Raw genomic sequence first — 24,827 nt, 5'->3', positions numbered from 1 at the left:
TCCAAAGCTGCATAATGATATTTTCATTGGCAACCACAACATAATTGCAAAGTTATTGAAAGACCCCTAATTAATTCTGACTGAAATTACTAGGATTATTTTGCCGTCCCTCATCACTGGCTTATTATTTGTATCTGTGTGTGTGTGTGTGTGTGTGTTCCTGCTTGTAGCGGAGTGTGGTGGGAGTTTTAAGGGTGAATCTACAGGCCGTATCCTCTCTCCTGGGTATCCTTTCCCTTACGACAACAACCTGAGGTGCACGTGGACAATCGAGGTTAACTCTGGCAACATTGTGAGGTATTTAAAGCTGCTAAAGTCTGTGTCTTCTACATCCATACCCTCATGCATATACTGTAGAAACACTATGGATGAAACATTGTTGGCTATTGCTTTCACGTAACCACAGGCAATATATAACATTTTAGCAAATCACTTTAATATTGGCTACTTTTTGAAAATTGGAGCAGTTTTATCAAAATATGCTAATTGTATTGTGCTAGTGTTGAGCATCATTACTCAATATGTGCTGGTGACCACATACTGCATTGAATTACCAGCTATAGCTGCAAGCAGCAATATGGTGATCAGGCTCCTGTCTCATAATTTAGTTGTAACAAAGAAAAGGTGATTTATAGTATTGGACCTGTTATTTTTACTGTTATTAGTTTTTTTATCTTAAATCAGAATTGTAACAAAAAATAAGAAACACACACACTCACTGATAATAGATTTTCGTCTTTGTTGCTGCCTTGAAAAATGTGATCTGTGATAAATGAATTAATTTCAGATATTTGAAAAAAAATGTTTACAGTGGTGTTTATAATTTAAAATATTGAGCAACATTTGAAGAAAAAAATTCATTTTAAATGAGATTTTTTATATGTACCTATAACATTGGGCTGATTTAATTAACATTGTCATTAAGTTGCAGCATATAACAACAGCTTGAGGTTTCATTAACTTGAGATAGTTTTAATATCACCAGCGGGAGAATCGTCCCTATTTGATGAGTTGTTTTGTTTGTGGTTAAGGAAGTTTAAATCAGCAAAGGCAATTGGCTACTAGCTCCTTTGGCATGGTTGCTTTATCAACAAAGAAAAAATATCTGAGGCATCCAGTGGACTTTTTGTTGACGATATTCAAGAGAATCCACAAGAGAAAATGACCCCGTACTCAACAGAAAGTGTTGATTGTAATACACCTGAAAAAGCTCTTGACCCTCCTTAAAATCACTCCAAACCATGTTTTATGTGATGCTGCACAGCTCTGTTTTGACTTTAAATATGAAAAACTCTTTTCTACAGCAAAATGTCATAGGGAGAAACAGCCTGCAGCTGCTCCATTAACAATGAATGGGACAGGGACTTTGTTGACACTGTGACAGCACCCACAGGAGTTTTTCTGGGGCATAGAAGCATTTTTTTGTTGTTGGTTTGGAGCTTTTAGAACCACTGTGAAATAAAACCCATTTGAGCGCAGAGGTTGAAGTAAACATGGTATGATTTCATAAAGGCAGCCACACATTCATCGTCAAAAGAAGCGCTCCAGGCCATCACTTGATTAGATTGCAAATAAGTCTGTGCTCTCTTGTTTCTTTAGCAGAAATTGATTGATGGCACCAAATCTCAACTGAGATGCCCAAAAGCACACAGACAGTGTTTCTAGATTGATTTTTCCTTTGAACTCAATTTAATATGGTTTCAGTTGATGTCACAGCTTCCATCTTTTTGCTCGCACCAGCTTTGAATTAGGTTGCCTTATTTGGGGAATTTGGTTTAGTTGCATTTGGGGGATGCATGTGAAAATAACCCTCATCGGTTCAACACACAAGGAGAGAATTAAACCAACCATATGACCCAAATATTTCCTACTCCACAGATTACGCCTCAAAAGTAATAAGCTCTCATGCTCTGAAATGACTTGATTTAAAGTGACTGAGATCCTGCGTTTGCCTCCTCCAGTCTCCAGTTCCTAGCGTTCGACACAGAGGCGTCCCACGACATCCTGAAGGTGTGGGACGGACCTCCTGAGAACGAGATGTGTCTGAAAGAGGTGAGCGGCTCACTGCTGCCCGAGGGGATCCACTCCACTCTCAACCTCGTCACTATTCAGTTTGAAACCGACTTCTACATCACCAAATCCGGCTTTGCCATCGACTTCTCCAGTGAGTATTTCCCATTATGCACTGTGGGTCTAGATAGCTGGAAACGTGAAGTTTATGAATGACTGACATACTGTACCTAGAATATGTCAGTCTTAGGTGAGGCATTGCATCAAAAGTGTCAATGTTGTCAATACACTGCACACTGGCTCTTCTGAAAACAAAGTCTACAGGGAATATATTTAAGTTTAATTCCATATCACCATGTCTCTCCATATAATACCAAGTTGTCAAACTGGAGTGTAGAGTTTTAATTCCACTCCCTGCTCTCTTCATGATGATCTCTCAGTATTTCTGGTAATCTTTATACATGGATGGTTGAGCCGTGAAAATCCCTGGTATTTCACGATTCCACTGCGAGGTCTGACAGCCCTCGGTGCAGCTCCTGTTGCTCTAACTCTGAGGCAGTCTGCATGTTCTGATGAGTCGGGGCTTCTAAACCAAGTACCTGAGCACAGCACTTCATAACAACACATTGATTTAACCATGCATGATGTTATTAGTTTCTAAGTGTTTTAATTTTGTTTTGTGTCCGGGCTTTACAGTGTAATGGGGAAATCAATTACATGGGATTCTCTGCATCAGCCAGTAGCTGTTAGTTATGAACATTCTTCCTGTCCAAGATCCACAAATTCTGGTTAAAATATTATTGATTGTTTCTTCTCAATTTGAACATAAATGTCCCAAAAAGCTTCCACAGCTATAAAATGAGCAATCAAACGGTGAATCTATGGTTGTGTCAAGCAATAGATCTTGACTTTTAGTGCAAACCTTATATTGGATTCAGAAGAAGTTTGCAATTTAAAAAAATACCAATGATACTAAAATATTTGAAATTTAAGGGCTCAATTCTACAGATGTCCATGTTATGCTGTCATTTTGGCATGTGTTTTGAAACTGTAAAGCCTCAACGTTCAAAAAACCCTTTCCCTTTGTTGTTGCACAAGCTCTGTGCACACAGAGTGAAAACATGTCTTCTTCTTATCCGTTTCAAATCGAAATTGTTAATTCAGTCATTTTACAGAAGGAAAGAAGTTGAACCACTGTCACACAAGTTTTCAGGGCTGTACAGGACATTTTTGTTGTTTGTCTTATTAGATGCCTTTCTGTAACCATAAACCTCAAGCGTTAAAGCTTTTACAACACATATTTTGCACTGTATTACGTTATAATATGAACAAAAACAACCTAAAGCATATGTCGCGTTTCGAAGGTGCAGTGTATTAAACATTCTTTTTGTTTATCTGCCAAAATATATTTCAATCCCTACATATCTGTGATGAGGCAAACCATTTTCTCTCCAATTTATTAGTTGGGTTCTCATTTTGGGATGGCAAACTAAAAAACTGCAATATAAGTAACTGTGTTAAGTCTCAATAAGGTCTGTTGGGGTATATTTGAGGAGTCCATCAGATTTACCAGACCATTCTTGTAGCTCTGGGCTGCTCGGCAGCTGTGCTTCAGGAAAACACATTAGAGAACACTGCAGGATTTTAACCGTCAGTCATCTGTTATGTTCTGTAACTGTGTTTGAGCAACAGCTTATACTTGACAGCTGTCCACCATATGATTTGAAAAACCTTGTGTGTGTGTTTGTGTGACACGTGTGTATCCATGCCCTTCAGGCTCACTTGCGACAGCATGCAGAGATCCAGGTATCCCCATGAATGGCAGTCGCATCGGGGAAGGCCGGGAGCCTGGTGACTCGGTGACCTTCTCTTGTGATCCAGGATATGAATTGCAGGGCGAGAGCAGAATCACCTGCATCCAAGTGGAAAATAGATACTACTGGCAACCCAGCCCACCAAGCTGCATCGGTGAGAGGGAAGGGTGAGGGGTATAGGGGGAGAGGGAGGGAGGCAAGGGAGGGGAGAGACGGGGAGAAGAATTCTGAGAAAGAAGGTTTTTCTATTAACGGGCTATAGCATGCTTTTTCCCATTGAAGACTTGAAGATACATACAACAAGTCACTACAGATATATTGAGTCCTTGCCATACCTACTTCTGCAGCCTCTCAAAGACTGAGTACACTAAGGGATTTAAACACATTGTCTTATTAGAGCGTAACAACTTATTACTTAACAATGTAATTAGAAGCAATCTCACTAAGTAAGTTCAAATAAACCTAGACGTTCTTGAGCTGCTGCCAACTGGTCCAACAGATTTTTTTTTCTCCCTGGCCTTGAAAGGATGAAGCATTTCAGTACAGTTACAAGATCAAACAACTCAGTTTAATGTAGCAACACCAGAAGCAAGACTGTATGAGTGACAACTACATGTACAGTTACGACAGCAAATAAAAGCAACAGAGTCATCAGCTTCACAGAAATGTCTGCTGAAGGGGGGGGGGCTGCTGGTTCATCCAGTAAACTCTCAAACAGCGGATAATGACTGTCAGTCAGGATTTCCCTTTTACAGAATATCCCCTGACAAGCAGATGCATGTTATTATGACATTATGGGTGGTTGACAAAATCGGTTACAAAAAATGTGTTGTGTTAATTTTAGCACCTGACATTAGCATTTAGGATTCCATATTTAATAGTGGAATCTAAATTGTAAACCAGGCATATAAAGAAATCTGTCATGTAGTCTAATTGAATTGTCCTGCATGAACCTACCGACCTGTCGATCACTCGCTCGGAGCACAAAATATCCATGAATTAATCTGTGGCGGAGTTTTGTTCCTTTTACAACTACAAGCATTTATCAAATATTTTTTAGATCAGGGTTACCCAAAGTGTGAGCCGCGGCCCCCTGATGGGTCGCGAAGGTACTGCAGGTGGGCAGTAAGAGGTCATTTACAATTACTAGATAAAATGTTTAAAATGTTTAACTTTGTAACTATGTTTTAAGTTACTATAAAATATTTAGGAAATATTTTAAATATTTCCATTTTTCAAGTTCTTAAGTAATGAGAACTAATAAAACAAAGCCATGGGATTGTAATTCACGGAATACCTCATCGTTGGCGGGGAGAGTGTTAAAATGGAGCCATGGCTATCAGGTGGCAAATGGAAAGCTGTTAATGGAGAATCAACGTCAACAAACTACATTAAAGCTTTGTGTGTTGATTAATGTTGTGATTAAAGGTTTGGGTGGGGCCACAGAAGATTTTTAGATTTCAAATTGGGCCTCTGCATTCTTAAGTTTCGGTGATATAGATCATATGAACGATGTCTAATTTATCAGCAATGGACTCCAAAGAACAATGATGTTATCTGTAGCCACATTTTTCCAGTCTTATCTTTTTCGTTCATCATTTCTTTTGTATCTCTGATGTGACTGAATGCTTGTTCGTCTGCACAAACGAGATATGCAACCAGAGAATACAGCAACAGCTAAATGTTTTCGCTCTCTGGTGAACACCATTAACATAAATATCCCCTCTATATTATATGAAAAGAAAATACTGTACACTTAATTTATGAGCATTTAAGTTTGCATTCCACATTTCTGAAGGTCTTTGGTCTTCAAGCCATTCCAGCCTGCCTTGCCATTTGCTGACTGAAGAGAACTAAGCGTGTGTGTGTGTGTGTGTGTGTGTGTTAAATGCTTGCTTTGATAAAACTGATTTAATTTCAGCCAAAAATGTTGCAGCAGGCATTACAATTTTGAAGCACGTTTTTGGTTACGATGCATCATTTTGTTGTTTGGATCGCCTCTGATTGGTCTCTCTTTTAACTCTGTAGCTCCTTGTGGTGGGAATGTGACGGGCTCTTCAGGGTTCATTCTCTCCCCTAACTACCCGCACCCGTACCCACACAGCAAAGACTGCGACTGGCTTATAGCTGTCCACTCTGACTATGTCATTTCCTTGGCTTTCATTAGGTAAGTAGAGTTTTATGGTATTTTACTCATATATCTACTTTTAGCCTTATTTTACTTTATTCAAATGAAATCACACTATAATAACTATGGGCAGCTTTTGGAAATACCCATCGATTATGTCATCAATGCATTTTTAAGAAATAAAACAGGATTCTAACATTTAGATTTCTGAACCTGTGAGGCTTACAACAGTTAAAAAAAAAGAAAAATCAGGAAAGAAAATGTTTATGCAGACCAGTAGAGAAGGCAAAAAAAGAAAAAAAAGATACAGATGCGGTTGGGGGAGAAAACAACAACTTGGCTGGTCCCTTGAGCAAACGGTCCAGTGGCTTACAGTCTGAAGCTTATCCTAAACGTGTGCAATGTTTGTAACCTAGCCGAAACAGAGTGGAATCAATTCTCGGTGGATGCACAGCGGCTCAGGTTGTGCTGTGGAATTGCTTGTTTTCTGTGGTGGAACCAAGTATGACATCACGGAGTTGAGCAAACTTGGCAATGCGTGCTAAGCAGAGGAGCGGACTTTGTGTCCAGGTGTGTTGGGAGATAGGGGGGAAAGAGCAGAAGATAGCGGCTCCCTACCACTTTGCTGAAATGGAGCGAAATAGCATTTTTGTGTAAACACTTTTGATTGAAGTCTGAACTGTTTCCTGTACTGGATGAGATGCTCTCAGCTTAGCATTTTTAATCACAACCTAAACATTTAGCAGCTCTAATGGCCTGAGTGCCCTTCTGTCTGCCTGTCTGTATCCTTGACTATTGACTCTGATTTCCATGGTATCTTTATGAATATCTGGAGGTGCAGCATAAATGTATTTTCTCTTTCTGCACTCCCACTCATTCCTTCACCTTGAGAAGAAGACACATCCACCATGTTTCTTTTCAGCCTCTGTCCTTCAAAGCAAACATCTAATGCTGTTATCGCCGCGCCGCTTTCTCTCTTGGGAATGTCAAATGAAAGGATGGAGTTATAATTTTAAATTTGAGTTGCCTTGATCCAACTGAAATGCAATTATCTCCGAGCTATTTACATTTTTGTCATAAACCAAGCTCATTATTTAGAAAACAAATGCTCCTCTCTCTCTCAGTGCAGCATGTGATTTGATATAAGGCGCTACAATATGAAACGATCTTTTCACACTGCGTTGCCATCGCCGACTGGGAGGATTTTGTGCCACCGCAGTGTCACAACAGTTTAATATCTCCTCACCTCTTGGGAGAGATAGCTTCTTTCTTTTTTTGTCTGGAGATGCAAAACAAATCTCTTGCCATGACTCACTTTAAGCATTGCAGCGTACGTTTTCATTTTAAAACCCTCAAGTATTCTAAATCTCTCGCACAATCTGTACAATCTGCTGGTTAAATCATGGCGAAATAATAAGTGTTTTATCTCTGCATCTGTCCTTTTGTTTCCCTGTCACAGCTTCAGTATTGAGCCCAACTATGATTTCTTGTATATCTACGACGGACCAGACAGCAGTGCACATTTGATTGGCAGTTTCCAAGACAGTAAACTTCCTGAGAAGATCGAGAGCACTTCCAACTTCATGTACCTGGCGTTTCGTAGCGACGGCTCTGTGAGCTACACCGGCTTTCATTTGGAATACAAAGGTACTCTATAGACACATGCAATTGGGACTCTATGTGCATTAGTTATTAATGCATTAACGCAGTATGATTATGTATTATCTGGGATATTTAATTGGTACATATTTTTATATCAAACGGAGAATACAATCTTTGAAGTATGCTTCACAGCAGTTTCTGATGTAAGTGCCACATCAGAGCTCTAAGAATAGCCCCAGATTCACCCTTATCCATTTTCATGAGAATACTACATTTGATATATATACCTTTTAATAACGCAGCTTTGTAAAAAAGGGACCCCTGTAGCCTCCATAACTTTGATGTCTAAATAGAATCAATTATACAAGTCTCAAAGTGTTTTTCACTGTTCTTTGTTTCCTTTACATTGTTAGCAAAACTGCGGGAAGCATGTTTTGATCCAGGAAATGTGATGAATGGCACAAGAATGGGTTCTGACTACAAGCTGGGCTCTATGGTGACATTCCATTGTGAAGCTGGCTACCTGCTGCAGGGCTACTCCACTCTGACGTGTGTCATGGGAAACAGCAAGAGACCAGAGTGGGACAGAGCCAAACCGGGCTGTCAAGGTATGTGATACATATACGTATGTTTGGACAGGATTCAACAACATCATAGCATAAAAGTCACTGTTACTCAAAAACTCAGATGACAGAAATGGATGCGATCAAATAACACTTTCAGCACTAATTTATGATGGGAACATCATGATGTGGCAGGTTATTATTAAATCATAATTATTTATTTCAAAGTTCAAAGTGTTTTTTGCCCAATATCACAATGCCCACAGGCCCAGTCGTGGTCCTTTGAATAGGCAAATGAAGCCATTGCCAAGAGCAGCATTGATGGTAAAAAGCCTTTCACATTGGACGCAGTGTGTGCTCCGCTTGCCACAGGGTAAGAGTGTGCAGTAGAGCGCTTCGAGACCACATCGGATAGAGGGGTACCAAAATAGTGTGCAGGAAGAAGCAGAGGGAGAGAGGAAAGCAGGAACAAACACAAGAGTCTGGGCACACAAAATCCTCACAGCAAGACGGCGTTAGAGGAACCACTCCTCTTTTCCTTCATAGACCTTCCTTTATATATCTCTATATATACCTTGATTTCTTCCACCTCTTTTTTCATTCATTATATGGAAAAAGTGAAATGCATACAAAGGAGTCATTTAATAAATAATTGATATATGAACATTATGATCTTAAAATAAATTCAGTAACGTAAACAATATTTCACCTCAACTTGATGGGCACCTGTAGTCTAACGCCTATGGGCAAATGTAGTCTTGCCCTGGGCGCCAAGTGACCCATGACCTCCATCGTTCAGGCCCATGCAACAGCGGTTTCCCACTAAGCCCAAGGTCTCAAAGTAGACGCAAACTCTGTATAAAAACTACTGAACTAAACTAAAGGAGAAATGGAAGAAACCTCTAAGAAGCAGTTTGGAGCGAGATGTCCGAAGGGCAGGAAGATAATAATACACTTGAGTGTCTTATTCATTGAAGGGCATCTGTTTTTCTTGATTAACCTCCTTGAATGGCACAACTTACTCATTCAGACAATTGCTTTAGCCTTTTCATATCTTGAATGCCAATAGTAGCCAAATACATATGCTCTTCAGCTGCTCAACCCATTAAGCAATCAAAATGTCCTCACAGCGCAATAAAACACATACAGTAATGTGATCTGCAGTGCTTGACGTACATTAATTTCATTAATAGCCAATAAGTCAACCAATAATTGAACCAATAAATCGTACTGTAATATAAAAGAAAAACAATTTGAGTGTGCATCAATGAAACACCATAGTGAGGATTGCGCTTTGTATTTTTGTAGCATAAAGAGTGCTGATGTATCTTGTCATGGTGACCATTTAGTTTGAAACAACCCCAAATAAACTTAGACGAGAGAAGGTTGGTGATATTGATTTATTTGTTGCGCAATTGTCAGAATCTACATAATCCCCTATGAGAACCTGGTCTATGTAACATTTAATGTGCTGCTGCACATTAAATGCAGGGCCTTGAAATTGGCTGTAAGCTAATTGGTAATTAGAAGTCACAACAAAAGAACTACCTAGAAAATTGGGAAAAGTGAACTTGGGAAAGAACTGGGAAACAGGCGTAGCTTGTAACGTTTGATGTAAGTGTTGATTAAGAACTGCCAGGAAAGAAAATTGCTTTACATATACTGGCACTTTTAAGTTTGACAAAGTCACAATAGAGTGTAAAGACTTTGCTGAACACCTTACTTAATATTCAGAGTAAGGTGCAGGCATTTCACAGAGCTATGCAGCATATGTGTGATCGCTGTGTCAAGGAGGCGAGTAGCTGACGACTTAAAGATTATGGAGCGAACGTCCCATCGCTCCTCCCTCTTTGCAGTGTTACATCATTTAAACGCCCCTCAAAGGATTTAATCTGGCCGAGGCTGATTGAGAATTCAGATCAAATTTTCATCAGTGGGGGAGAGGCGATGCTGTCACGGTACGGAGCCGTGTGTTCCTTATACAGTTGGCACTTGTGCAGCTTCAGTGAATTCCAGGTCGCTGTATGTGCTTTCCTATAGGATCAAGCAGCAGCACACAACACACAGCGGCACAACACAACATTAAAGCTCTCATATTTGATGATAATTTGGTGTGATGGAGGATTATGATTGTGATTGTGTGTGTTGAGGTTGGCGTTTTACATTTCCGTGGATTCCAGCACCTATCTGTGCTATAAATAAAGATTAGCAGCATCCCTTCCCCTGTACATTAGATGCAACCTGCTGTGACTGTGACTGTTTCATTATATATTTACTTTTGTTTGTAGTGATGGAGAATTCTCCAACCACCTGATTTAGCAGCTACTTCTTACAATGCGCAGAATGAAAGGGTTTGCAACGTGCCCACTTCTCGTTAGCACCAAAGTCATTGGAGCTGTCGGGCTGAACCTCTCAAAGCATGGATCTTTAATTGCAGAGTTCCTTCCTCTCATTAGCACTGCATTCACCTGCAGTATAGTACAGCATTGCCCTCCTCTGGCCCAGCAGTACGCTCAAATTCCTCGAGCAAAACGGCACTATCACTTCCATTCTGCGTGGCGCATCAGTTAGAATTAGAGTCCCACTTGTCTCTCATGCCTCACTTGATTATATACCTCTTACTACTCCAACAGCTTAACACAGATACATTGTTGATCCATCTTTCTGCATTAGCATGTCTGATCGCTTTTGTTCCTCCCCTCCTGTGTTACTCAGTGGAATGGCAGTGACATGTGCATTGTGTGGGCCACATGGGGTTCAGAGCAGCTGGTGACAGCTGTCCTCAGACAAATGAGAATGTGTTTGTTTACTGTCGAGGCTCCCACACCTGCTGGCTCCACGAGGTCTAAGCCAACTGCATTAGAGGGCCTCCTCGCAAATTAGCTACATCATTAACAGCTTAAGATAGGATGCCGAGATGTGGTACAGGTGCGGTAGAGAGGAGCATTTATATTAATGAACCCAAGCAGCTGAGTAAAGCAGTGTCGGTAAGCAAAAGTTTGCAAAATGTGAAACTGCAAAGGTAGGGTGGGCTATTCCTAAAGAGGTTAGGGGCTCTCACACATAAAGGAACACAAACCTTCAGAGAACATTATTGTACCTGCTGAGAATGCAGAATTTAAAGATACAGAGCAACATATTGCAGGAATCCATATTTGACAGATGGTTTCAACCAAAGCGACCCACACGTGCAATATGGTAACCTAGACTCAATATCTTTATACTGTGGGACCAGAAAGGTCCAAATTGGATTTGAACCCAGGAGATTATAAACACCTTATAATCATCTGCTGCCTAAAACCCTGTTTCAGATTAAATTGGTTCTGGTTCGCAAGTCATGGTAAATAAAGGCAGGACGCAGTTATAGTTCAACAGAGATGGATTTAATTAACGGCTAAGGCAAGATTTATTCATTCCTAAGATATCGACTGTCTATGCGGAAGGCGGTAATCAGAGGGGTCGGCAAATGCGTTTGTCCATTGTTGTGTGCTGCGAAGTGATGCATTCAAAGTTAGGAACTTGTATTCAAAATGAAAAGAACTAAACAAAAGGACAATCAAAGACAAAAAACAACCGAAGCGCGCAAAAAATGACAAAAACCTTGAAAATAACCAACGTCTGACTGATGTGAAAGGGAGTTTTTAAATGGAATCAGCAGGTGAAGATAATAATGAGGCCTCATAGCCACGCAGGCCGGCCGGACATAGCAGACTGGACAGGAGGCATGTCACCGTCTCTGAAAACACGCTGCTTGCTGTTAAGAACTGATATCATTTGCGCGCAGCAGAATTGTTGTGGTTGTTTGTTCTGTTGATTGATGGTCTTTTTCCCTAGTCTGGAGGCAAAAAGGTACCTTTCCTCCCTGGCTGTGTGCTCCCTGTTGTGTTTTTATCCCTGTAAACACACCTCAGTCTCTTTCTGTCCTTGAACAGCTCATTTTTGTTTGAAAACGTCCCTCACATGCCAGTATTTTTGTTAGGCGTGCGAATATTATATTCTTCAGCAGTTGGAGGTTCAAAGGTGACTTTTCCTCTTATTTGGTGGCATGAACCGCTTACCTGTGCACTTGTGCCAGTTAAATTGAATTTGCTGATTGTGTTGTTTTCTTTAGCTCTTATTTCCCCGGCTATAGTAAGCTGGTTGTTTCACATTTTGTTAACTGTTTTTCTTTATTGCTTTACCTGTCTTCACAGCTCCCTGTGGAGGGCATTTCACAGGTTCAGAGGGAACTGTGCTCTCCCCAAACTACCCACATAATTACACCAGAGACCAGAGCTGCGTGTATGACATCTTTGTTCCTGGGGACTTCGGTAAGCTTTTCAAGTCTAACTGTGTTGCAGAAATTGGTTACATATGGTCTATTCGGCAACTGCATGTAGCCTATAGGCACTGTAGCCGTATAGATGTACCAGTTACTTCCAACATAAATTGAGCCGGGGGAGGTTGTGAGAGAATGTCAGTGTTTTCTCTACATTTTGGGTTAAAGATAAAGATGGACAAAAAGCTACGTCAAGAAACTGGAGGAGTTCTTAGAAAACTGAACATCAAGGCTTATGTAGTTAACTTCCCTGCAGCACTTTGTTCTTATTTCATGAATTTCAGATTGTTGTAAGTTTGTTTCAAGGTTACAACCAAATTTCTGTTGCTCCCAAATATTTATGCAAACAGAATCTATACATAAAGATCAGTGAAGGCCATTGCAATTGCCCACCACACCACATTTCCATTGACTACGGATTTAATCAATACATATGTTTGAACTCGCACCAGAATCCATCTTATCAGGCTGCTCCCTAGCCCTCATACACAACCACAGGAATTGCAGGGTTTAGGTTCCAGTTAGAGTCATGAAAGTGTAATAAGATCAGGGCAAACAAAAATTGATTGTGTTGACATGAAAAATGGTCAATGCCGACGGTAATGGAGAGGAAGGTCAAGCATGGGAGTCCTGTGGGAAATAGACAGGTTCCCAGTTTATCCAAGAGCCTGCGCATACATAATTCAGCACCAGATCTCTTGAAGTACGAGATTTGCTACTGCTCAATATTCCATGTTAGTCATAAAGAGCTGCTGAAATCGCAGGCAGAGATTTTTATTCTGTAAGGCCCCGTGCTTATGAAACACAGATTAATCCTCTGTGAAATGATCCAGCCTGACAGTTTACATCCTGTGTTGTCATCTCTCAGTGCTCAAGGATACCAGGAGCCCTCTTTTTAAAATCATTTTTTCATCCAAACTTGGCCTCTGTTTAAACTATTTAAACACTTTAAACTGCCTGCAAATGCTTAATGGAGCGTGGAAGTCACGAAACAACATTCACACCTGGGCCTGTGAATTTCTCCTAAGGAGGGCGTTAATGGAGAGTACTGAAAAGGAGGAATACTTGTTCCAGTGTGAGGCTAATAACGGCCCCTTGCATTTAAGTTGGTCTCATGTTTTAATTTGGTAAAGGTTTTATGACTTTTTTGTGTGACTCCAGCATGCTTTAGTAATTTAGCATCGGATTTCTAGCAACGTCCCTGCTCCATGAATTAATGATCATGGGCCCCAATATAAAACCAATAAACAAGAATCCTGACTCTTTGAAGCGACATCATATCCCAAAACAATAACATGGGTCTCATCAGTGTGACAAGGAGACAGTATTTTATCTCCTTAACTGGTCATTTCTCTGCTTCAATGTTGCAGCAACCTTCCTTTCTAATAATTCATGAAACAACAGAAGTAACATCTGTCTTTAGTATATGTAATTAGCTTTGGTAGGACACATCATCTCGTACCTCTGGCTTAGTGACAGGGATTTCCACCTGGGGCTCGGCCTTGACATTACATCAATGTATGTATTTTGCTGGCAATGTACAGCTAGAGGCGATCAGAAAGACCTTGAAATGACATTTATTACAGTTTGACAGTTTATGCATAATGGCTTTGGATATTTGTTGTCCAAAGTGTTTTGGTGGCATTGTCGTTCCTTCTCTGACAAATAATCAAGTCCAGAATTGGAAGCACCTTAATTAAACTTTGCAAACTCGCGTTATCTAATAAAGCTTAAGTCAACAACAAGTCTGACGGTACATTTTAAAATGGTTGCCAGTTTACCGAACAGCCATCAGTTTTTGACTGCCATAAAGGACACACTGAATGTCATATTTCTATTGTTAAGAATTATAAAAGGTTTTACATTTAGACACAAGTATCTTCAATAATTATCTATCCATTCATCCATCCATCGTCTATACTGATGATTGCACTGTTAAATTGTCCCGGTGGCTGATAGAGTGTACAAATCTACAACTCATTCAGCTGTGCATCTATGTGAATCTAATATCCAAATCCCTCTAAACTCGCAGGTCTTTGAAGTGTGAGGGGAATCTCTAGCAGAAAACCCACGCAGATGCAGAGAGAACTTTCAAACTCAATGAGTGTTACCACTGCTATGAGCAGCGGGGACTGAGCCATAAATCCATCCTATGAGCAGAAAAGTGGGAAGCTTTTATTTCATTCAAACCTCTCTAGAATAAAGCCCCCAATCACACTTCCCTTCTGAATCTCAGATGTACATAAGAATTCCCGCCGTGGAGAGAGGCAGATTATTCTCTCCCGACCTTGGATGAATAATGTGATGGCTAACGCATGTTCAGGTAATTGTATCCTTGGTTTTTTAGTCGCCCCACCTCTCCATGTTGGGCTTTAATTTAGACAACAAGCTGCTTCTGGCAGGTTGGAGAACGAAGCTTCTCTTTTCCCTATCTTTTCTTTCTCTATGTGCCCAGCATTTCTTAGTTGCTTTGACGCACTTGGGTCAGGATAACGTCTTTGCCTTCTTGCGCTCATCTTCCTTATCGCCCTTTGGCAAAGCAACAGACTTATTTGCAGACAAAACAGCATTGCTCTGCCACTGTCCCACTGATGCATTTCCACAATGTCCACCAGAAAGGAAACAGTGGCAGATTGGAGGCACGGGTTTGGTGATGTCACAACACAACATCTGGCCTTCATTGTTATACCCTCCAAGAGTGCAATGTGCTGTGCTTGTCACTCACCACACACTCTGGGGCCATGGCTGAACTCGTAGCTGTCTAGTATCTAGCGAAATTGCTACATCTTCTCAAGCAGGAGTTGTCAGTTACACTCATAGTAGATGCAGATATGATGGGCGGCGGCGGTGGTGGTCAGTGCAGCATCTATAGGATGTATCTCCTCTAATCTTCTTATCTCATCTATGCAACCTACTGAAACTCACAGCAGGGGGAGGCATAATGAGCTCTCTTCGCCTTCACAAGGAGACTGTGGACCTTGATCTCCTTATGTCGTTGATGGTCTCACATATCCTTATTGCCTCAATGCAGGGGAAATGTCTTTAGGGGGCAGGAGTTTCCAGTCTACCTGGATGACAGTGGCTCATATTTGGTATTGCTTTGGCCAGCTAGTTGTCAGCTTTTATTAATGCCCAGTGAAAACACACTTGGACATCTGTAGTTGTGAGGGTGAGCGATGCCCGTAGCATGGAACTTGACACTTTTGCTTACTTATTCTGGCCTCAGGGCTGGCTGTATGCGTTTTCACCGCAGACAGATGTGATGCAACTGCTTAACAGAGTCAGTAGACAGCATTTGTCAGTCATTGTTGCGGTTGTAGGTTGTTGGTGAGCTAAAAGTGGTATCTGGAAGAACCTCCAGGTGGTGGAGGTTTGTCCTTCCCTTTACTCGTTTGTTGTTGTTTGTGTTTTTGGTCTAGTTATCTTATCTTCCGAAGGAAACGATTGAGATTCTCAGTTATCAGCTTGGCATTGCAAAGGTCTGAGAATGTGTACACCTCAGCAAATGTACTTTTTTTTCTTTACTTGTGGTATCATTGCTCAGCTTGTATAGATTTATTGTCCCTTTAAGTGTCTATTTGTTCCCTTGGACCTCATATTGCCACACCACATTTTGTACCCTATACAGCAACTTAATGTATGCACATAATAAATACCCATCATTAACATTATAATGCACTTGGCTATCCAGCATAACTCTTTCTGAAACATTATCTCTGTCATAGAGATAAATGCGAGCCCTTCCGGCTAGTGCTTCCTTTTGTTCTCACATACACACATGACTTATACGCACCTTTTATTGTTTGGCTTTTGTATTTAAAAGTGCATACATGTTAAGAGGGCCATTTATGTACTGGGCCACAGAAGTTGATCATAAAGCTGGCAGCAGTGCTTGAAGCACACTGTAAACACAGTTCGTACAAATGGGTTGTAGTTTTTTGCGGGCCATCATTTCTTATTACACACTACTCGTACGTGTCTGTGCATTGCTATATTATTTTGCACCATTCAGATGTCATTAAGGTACAATGTGCATCTGTCTTGCCCTTTAATGTTTAATTATTCTGTCAGAATTAATGGTTGTTGTCATATTTCAAACAATAACCCTGCCTCTGTTTTTTTAAGGGATGAATTATTCATGGCAGCCAACCTTTGCCTTGGGCGTTGCATGTAAACACATCAACACACTGCCCCAGAGCATTCACTTTTGTTTGCACCAAGTTCAGTGACTAATGTGAAACTTTTAGGATATATTAAACGCTGTTGCCTTAATTCAAGAATGTAGACGGATGACCGCTGCATTTTGACGACATGCGTGACTGGCATGCAGCACCTAAGGAAAAATAAATTGTGTTCAAAGCGCAGAAAAATGTCAAATCATGCTTTTATACAAACTTTTGCTATACTGAGTAGATCTAAGGATTTGTTTCTTTAATGCAGCTTCCTTTGTGAGTGTTGGAGCCGAGCTGAGCCAGACATGCTTCTCTAGGCCATTTTATTCTTGTTTAGCCCAAACAAGGATGAAATACGCCCATTGAATCAACATGCATACCTATGAAGTGGGAGCTAATCCTTGCAAAATCCCTGCCGTGATATATTTTCACCATATATTATTGTTTACCTTATTCCTCAGCTCCAACCTTAATCCTAACAGGATTATACATTTAAATTCATATCAGTTACAACATGGGATTTAAACTCCTAAGGTACTCCGTTCCTGGAAGCATCTTCATAATGAGTCACTGGTGAATTAGATTTCATAGCCTACGACATTCAGTCACCCCCGAATCTGCCCTAGGCTTTTTTATACCTGCAGTGTATGTGTCTATATAATAATAACAAAAACATATGCATAATGGCTGCCAAGGAAAGTGTCAGGAGGCAAGACGGTAGCACTGACAGATTGCAGTAATAAATCTGGGCTGTAACAAGATGGACCGAGAATGAGGGAGAGAGCGACTGCGATGCACTAAAGAGGGTAGGTCTGAGAAAGAGAGAGGGAGAGGCGGATGGCTCACGGTTCAATTTAAAAGTCTGGGAGAGGACATGTTGGATGGAGAGAGTGGTAATGAGTGAGAGAGTGATAATGAGCCAAACGGAGACGGAGAGAGACAGAGACGTGCAGCAGCTGAGAGAGATCACAAAAAAACGGTGACCCCGGGGGCCGATTGTTGATTCATCAGTGATGTTCACTGGAGAGTAAGATTACGCCGGGGGCCAACCAAGTACAAGACTTTGCTACATCCCACACAAAAACCTTTACCCAGCCTGTCTGCCTGAGTCTATACACTTCCGTCGGTATGATTAACTGACTAAGAAGCTTAAACTCGGCTGTGGCTTTTTTTTGCAGTGTGACTCCACAGTTACTGTATGTCAAAGAATGTGTAATTAGAGAGACTGCTTCTGTCACATCTGAGTTCATGGAGTACTCATGGGAACGACCGAGTTGACTGGACGTGACAACCTGTGGTTAAACTTGTGAGATTCTGCGTACCCGTCTGTGCAGCGGTTTGTGTTGGTTGTCAGATATACCCTTGAGTTCTGTTGCATGAGTTTCGAAGTTGGAAAAGAAAGTTGAGGAAGAAACACATATTCAGTTTAAAGTAGAGGAAGAAGAAGAATCTCGTCTCATATCCGTTCCTCTTCTTTCTCTTATCTTTTCTCTTGAAGGGGCCAAATCTTACAGAGACAGGGTTTTTTCCCTTTACATACAAGCTTAACAGATTCTAAGGAGGTGTTGCCAATGTGCAGCTGTAGCCCCGCCAAAAAAGACTTGTGTAATGTAATTTCACTGTGATAACGGGTCATTAAAAAATATATGTGGCTTTGCTGTCATACCATCCCTCTGGATTCTGTAAATGGCGTTTGTGTATGCTGTCACGGACCTGAATCTCAGAAGGCTTGTGCTGCCACAAACCAAAGATGACAGGTAGCTCCTCCATTATTCATAGCCACAAGGACAAACATATGCTGCCATTTTCTTTATCTTTAGCAGCTGGCTGTGCTGTGACTGTCTTTAACACCATATCTGGGCTTTCGTATTTCGCCGTAAGGCATTTGTAGCTAAAGAAATGGCTATAGGTAAAAAATATCTTAGTGTACATTTAAGTTTCAAACACTTGACGCACAATGGCCCAGTGAGGTGTGTAGTTTACAGTGTAAGCTTCCATTTCCTATCTGTCATGTCTCTGTAGCTTGACTGACTGCTTTGGTTAAATTTAACTCATTTCAATTGCAGATTCCCTCTCTCTCCCTCACTGTCTCTCTCTCAGGCTAGACTGGTCAATCTCAAATTCATTCAGTTGCAGTTCAGTTCAGTTCAAATGCAACAGTTCAGCCAAGACGCGGGCCAGTCTGCAAATACTTCATGATTTAAGTTACTTGTGAACCGACCTGAAATGTTAAGACGCAAACAGAGGTAATGTTCTAGCTCTCATCAAGCATGAGTTAACCACCCTATTCACTCACAAGCACAATATCTAAATTCCAATGTAAGCAATTGGATAATATATCGTAACTGACTCACCACTGAGCCTTAGAGGAAAACATGATGACAAGAGCCAAGTTCCCCAACTGTCTCTTATACTGTAAAGATAGTGGCACTTATTTAGGTACCTCTACCAGCATCTGCACACAACCTAAAAGACTTAGTCAGGAACACACAACAAAATAGGACAAAAGCTGAGCCAGCAGGTAGTTATTTTCCTTTGTCACGCTGTCAGATCGACCACTTACGATGCAATTTGTAATGTTTGAACTGTCTAAATGGCGGTCACAGGCTGTCATAGATAAATAATTTTACTGCAATTAAAATTTGAAGTTGCTAATTGCTGATGTAGGAGTGTATACACAAAGAGCAAATGAGGTCCATGAACGGCGGTGTGTGGCACGCCATACTTCACCTTCATCAAACTACATCTGCTTTTATCCAACCATCCATGGGCAAGGAACACTCCAGGGCTAACACACACAGACTCTCACTCTTACTCCCATTCACACCTACCGGCAATTCTGAGTTTCCAGTTCACCTAAGCTGTGTGGCTTTGGAGGTAGGAGGACACTTGAGACAGGCAAACCCACACAGGCACAGGGAGGATATGCAAACGGCACACTGAAAGGTTGGCCAAGTTGGAAGGCAGCAGTGCTAACAGCAAAGCCACCATATAGCCCTTTTTGAGCGTGTGTGCAAGCAAAAAACTGGGAAAATGTGACTTTGCCTTGCCACTTAATTGGGTTGACGACAACAACACGATCACAGAGAGGTCAAATCGCTCTATAGGAGCTCTGCTGATGGCTTCAAATGCCCTGAGGTGATAATATGCTGAGACATTTAGTCGAATTGAAATCCAGGTTTCAATATCCACATTTTGAAGTTGCCTGACTAGCATTGGTGCCACATCTCGGTTATGTGTCAACATAAATCTGGCCACAATCTAGATGCTGCAAGCAAAGACATTCATTTACCGCATTCATGTTGACATGGTAGCCATTAGTTCCCGCTACACACAGTTACTGGATGAATCAGAGTGGAGGGAAACAAGTCATTTGGACAAATTGGTTACAACAGCAAAACAACATTGGATGTGCACTCCAAACTTTCTTGTCGCCATAGTTTCACACTGTTTCCGCAGTCCACCCTAAAAAAAAACACTTGCTTATATTGGGGTTTTATTTTATTTAACAAAAAACTGTCTATGTTTACTTATAACTGGCAAACATTGATGTATAATGAGGTTCTCTGGCATCCAGATCATTAGATATCTTCAGTACAATTTCAGGGCTCATTCAAGTAAGTGCTCCTGCAAGGCTTGTTAGATTCGCATGGTTGTGATTTGGAGTTGTTACAGACACTGGAAAGTAGGTGCAAGGATGGATCTGTTCACAACTCTGGACACAATGTATCAAGGTTTAAAATTGTTTGATTACCTCAGATAACAAAGCCACTCTATGCTTTTGTCTATAGTATAGACAAATGTCACCCTCACCTGGGTCAGAACCTATTGTTGACATTAAGTAAGTAGTCTCCTTCATCTCAGCAAAATGCAAAATAAAAATGACAACAAATATCTTGTATATTGAAGGTATTTTGTCTTTTTAAGAGTTCTGGAATGAGTCAATAAGGCCGGGGTGTTGAGATAAAAAGCAGCATGAATCCGTGGACTCATCCTGCCCACTATAAAAATGGTCCAAGTTGTTAGTACAGGCTTAATGGTGTGAGGTGTTTTCTTGACACGCATTACTCCCTGTAGTGTCATTTGAGCACCACTGCATACTTAAACATTGTTACTTAGAATGCCTCCATTCATGGCCACGGTCCATCCTTTTCCAAAGATGCTTCCAGTAGGATAATGGGCCTTGTCACAAAGCACTCATCATCCAAAAATGGTTCCAGGAACATGTCAATGAATTTAGTTTGCCCCATTACCTTGCCTTTCTCCAAATCCCAAACCAACAGAGCACTGTTAAGATGTGTTGGCAAAGGATTTTCAGTGTCCGTGTGGACCTAAAAGTTTGTTGTATCACTTTGCTAAATTCCTCTCCAAGGATGTGGGTGTTTTTGAAGAAAGAGGGTCTTATTCATTACTAGCGAGGCGTATTTAATCAAATAACTAGTGCGTACTTTATATGCATGTACATTTTCTACAGTCCCTACTGGTTTCAGCAAACAGTACATGAGCCAGATCTACGATTCAGATCCTTGATTGCTTTTATTAAATGGTGAATTCAAACTTCCCACTGAAGATCTTAAAGTTGACAGGCGGAAACAAAGCTCAAAGTAGCCGTCATTATTGAAACGAAAGATTAATAGATTACCATTACGCATGACTAAAATGAAACCTTTAATCGCATATTTCAGGCTTATCACTAACAAGGGGGCATTGTGGTATGAGATAATGTCCTAATAACAAGTTGAAGTCTCCATAGATGAGAAGAAATAGGATTAGGGAGGCCAAGATGCTTTGGGATCTTTCATGGTACATGCAGGCATGAGAATTGAAACCCTCGATTGTTTCAAAGTGCATTGCATTATACCGCACTGACTAGACCCAGAGGACAAAAGATTCATCAAAGTCCTGCATAAATTAGGTAACAAGTTTACAATGATTTATTGACTTAATAGCTGGACCTGATTACAGCAGAGGAGCAGATTGGAGGCATGCTTGACTGCTTTTGGATTAAAGAGAAAAATGAGAGCACTGTCCTTGTGTGCTTGTGTATACATGTTCAAGTGTATGTCTATGCCTGTGTGTGTTTGTGTGTATATGTAAAGCTATGCGGTGCAGACTATTCAGCAATGCATGTTGTTGATATGCTAATACCAGTGAGGTCTCCCTAAGGGAAAATCATCACTTATTCACATATTGGTTCAGCTACTGGCAGCCTCACTACTCAACACATACAACAGGAGTGTTCTCGTCTTTGATTTGCGAACACTTTTTTTTGAGAAAATGTGCAAAATGTGGTCGTCTTTTTGCTGTGCTTATGATTTTATTGTTTGATTTTTGCTTTGCCCTTTGCTGCTCCACATCCCAGATTTTCTAGACTCTTCCATGTCTGTTTATGAAATAAACATTAGTGTGAGATTATGATCTGGAATCCGTTGAAGTAATGAGATATAATGCAGGGAATGGAATTTTGTACATTTTAAAATCAAAGCATTTTCAGTCACAGCAATGGTGAATAGGAGAATTTGGATCAATAAGTTGATAAAAATTCATGTCAAAAATATTGAGCCTTTCCTAATCGAATATAGAGGAGGATCAAGCAATAAACAATCATTTTAATGTCAGCCCTCTGCAAAACAATCGAGGAACGATTTTTCTCCATTACACCATTGTTACATAGGATGTAATGTGCAACCTGAAGCTTCTCTCTATCTCTCTCTCTCGCTCTCATTCGTTCTCCTTCCCCCCTCTCCAAGCTTCACATTATTTTAGTTTGTGGAGATATGGCATAGCAGGAGTTCTTTTTATTTTTTTGTAATAAGACAACAGCTGGACAAAATTGAGAAAATTGAGTGAGGATAAAGTGGAGATTCATGCTTGATGAAGAGGCGCATACTTTAGGAGCGGAGTTCAGGCTGCTTCGCAATGGTATTTCTCCAAGATAGAGCCCACTTGTCAACGAAGACAGTGATTGTATGCCATACTAATATACTCTCTGAGCTGGTCGTTCATCTTTATCAGGAGAAATTAGAGGACGAGGCAAAGAGAGAGAGAGAGAGAGATGGGAGGGTGGGGATAGAAAAATACTGCACAAAGACTGTTGCGCAAAATTCCTGTGCACTAGCGTGTGATTGATATTGTTATTTAACCATTAATAATGTTCACATAGGTGCATAAACACACCCGTGCAAACACAGGTTTGCCATCACAGACCTAGTGATCCAATCAGCCATGTCTATTCATTTAGTTGTGGAAGATCAGATTACTTTCAAGGGCATGTACACACTGATATAATCAGGACTACGTAACTGGAAATATTCATGCAGGGCTTTATTTACATAATTCTCTGATGTTCACTGTCATAGGTTCTTAGTATCTTACTTTCCCTCGCAGCTTTTTTTGGGATAAACATTTAGCCGTTAATCTTGTGTGAAATATATGGTAATATTTTCACTTGAGAATATTATTACGTCTTTATCACAAGACGGTCATGCGGAAAAATGCAGTGAATTAATTTGAAGGTCGTAATTCATTTTTATTCAGGCTATTTCAGTTTTTCCTTGAAACTTGCAGTGGTCAGATCGGAAACCCGTGTAAAAACTCCCCTTAGTATCTGTTTAATTAATTGTAAGTTTGATGCACCATTTAAAATATTTTGCCATAACGACTACACAAGAGAGAGAGACGGCGTTCCCCATATTTCTCTTGTGTATTTGTCTTTCCCTCATCCCATGCTAAATTATTCAGCATGATGCAGTCATATGTGCAATGTATCTCAACATGACAGAATTCACAGTCACATGCAGTTCTTCTTCTTTAAATCTTTGATAAAGGTTTACAAGGCTCAAGGCTAGGAAGAGGAAATGAGCTGTTCAAAAAAAAAAGAAAGCTGCTCGCATAAAGTTTGTTTCTGCGGGATGGATACATTTCTACTCTGAGGGCTTTGGAAAATTGAATTAAAATGATGATGAGGCTTATATGCAGTAGTGATTCAGTATATTTTTAGATGGAATTTGCAAGTCTTATCTCTGTCAAGGGAGACAAACTAGTTATAGGTCAGTAGTGCAATTACAGTCACTATTGTAGCAGCCTGGAGAGGGATAGTTGACCTTTAAAGCTGAATACAGGCCCGATTGATACATTCTGACACCCAAGCATTAGGATATAAATAAAGAAATCCCTTTGGTGTTGCCAACCAAAACAAGAACTAAGATATAATCCCTCCAACATCATTAAGGGCGGCATGGCGCTCTGCTAAGGATGGTGGAGGGCCCGTCTAGAAATTGGAATATTCCTGGGATGTTCCTGGTTCGACTCTGGGCTCCTCCTGTAGAGACTGTCGAAGTGTCATTGAGCAAGGCACTGAACTAACTGTTCCTAATGTGCAGGGTATTGTAAAGCAATCTGGAGAAATAAAAGAACAGAACATTTACCACCAGCAAAAGCTTGAGTTGTAAGGTCACCAACCGGCAACTGCAACGCCTCCGAGTTAGCCTTTGTGAAGAAGACTGTGAAGAGAGTGTTGGGCCATCATTTATTGCGATTATATAATGATCGGACTTTCAACACTGTAATTAAATGCTTGTTTAAAGGTTTGTAGTGTGACATATGCAAATTAGATTTACTGTTTCAAGCAAGAGGCAGCGCTCCTGTCAAAACTAAATGAACCCTTTAGTTTGAGTGTCAACTATGTCAAAATAACAGCTCTTCAGAGACGGAAAATGCTTTAATGTGCTCCTGTCCACCTGATTATTACCTGTGAGGACACTAAAGAGCTCAGTGAGATTAAAATATTTTCCCTCCTTCTTCGCTCACCGCGCTTCTTTCTTTTCAGTGCTGTTCGGTCAGTTTGTGGTGTTCCAAACTTTGTCCAGTGATGTGGTTGAGATCTACGACGGGCCGTCTACAGAGACTGCTCTCCTCTCCACTATCTATGGATCCCACTCAGGTAACACGTAACCCTGGAAACACTGAGCATGCTGTTGTTTTTATGCAGCCTTGTCAACCGTGGCATTTTGTAGAATGTTAAGGACCAAATGTTTTCCTTCTCACATCCAACTAATGATAATATAATGAAACATGACGATGATACATAATTGATTATGATTGCTAATGAAGAAACTCCCGAGATCCCAATTAAAACAACAAAAGCAACGCAGCCATAGTAAACTGTCGTCGCACTCCACTTGATTAGACCCTGACACAGTCTGAAATGTGCAAATTAAT

The 24,827-nt window shown here is 40.6% G+C and overlaps 1 protein-coding gene across 1 annotated transcript in view; it reads left to right on the top strand.

Annotated features, from left to right (window-relative positions):
* LOC143000923 (CUB and sushi domain-containing protein 3-like) overlaps nucleotides 1-24,827 on the top strand; it is a 194,137-nt gene that overhangs the window by 85,305 nt on the left and 84,005 nt on the right. Inside the window, exons 25-32 of the mRNA XM_076150408.1 lie at nucleotides 171-297; nucleotides 1,962-2,164; nucleotides 3,787-3,978; nucleotides 5,853-5,991; nucleotides 7,412-7,599; nucleotides 7,968-8,162; nucleotides 12,311-12,427; nucleotides 24,436-24,549. Of these exons, the coding sequence (XP_076006523.1) occupies nucleotides 171-297; nucleotides 1,962-2,164; nucleotides 3,787-3,978; nucleotides 5,853-5,991; nucleotides 7,412-7,599; nucleotides 7,968-8,162; nucleotides 12,311-12,427; nucleotides 24,436-24,549 (1,275 nt within the window). The remainder of the gene's footprint in view (nucleotides 1-170; nucleotides 298-1,961; nucleotides 2,165-3,786; nucleotides 3,979-5,852; nucleotides 5,992-7,411; nucleotides 7,600-7,967; nucleotides 8,163-12,310; nucleotides 12,428-24,435; nucleotides 24,550-24,827) is intronic.

Source organism: Genypterus blacodes, unplaced genomic scaffold (assembly GCF_046128005.1).
Source record: "Genypterus blacodes isolate CSIRO-AG114 ecotype Tasmania unplaced genomic scaffold, CSIRO-AGI_Gbla_v1 ptg000052l_1, whole genome shotgun sequence".
Taxonomy (NCBI): domain Eukaryota; kingdom Metazoa; phylum Chordata; class Actinopteri; order Ophidiiformes; family Ophidiidae; genus Genypterus; species Genypterus blacodes.
Note: the sequence above shows the minus strand (reverse complement) of the source record. Positions and strands in the feature narration are given on the sequence as shown.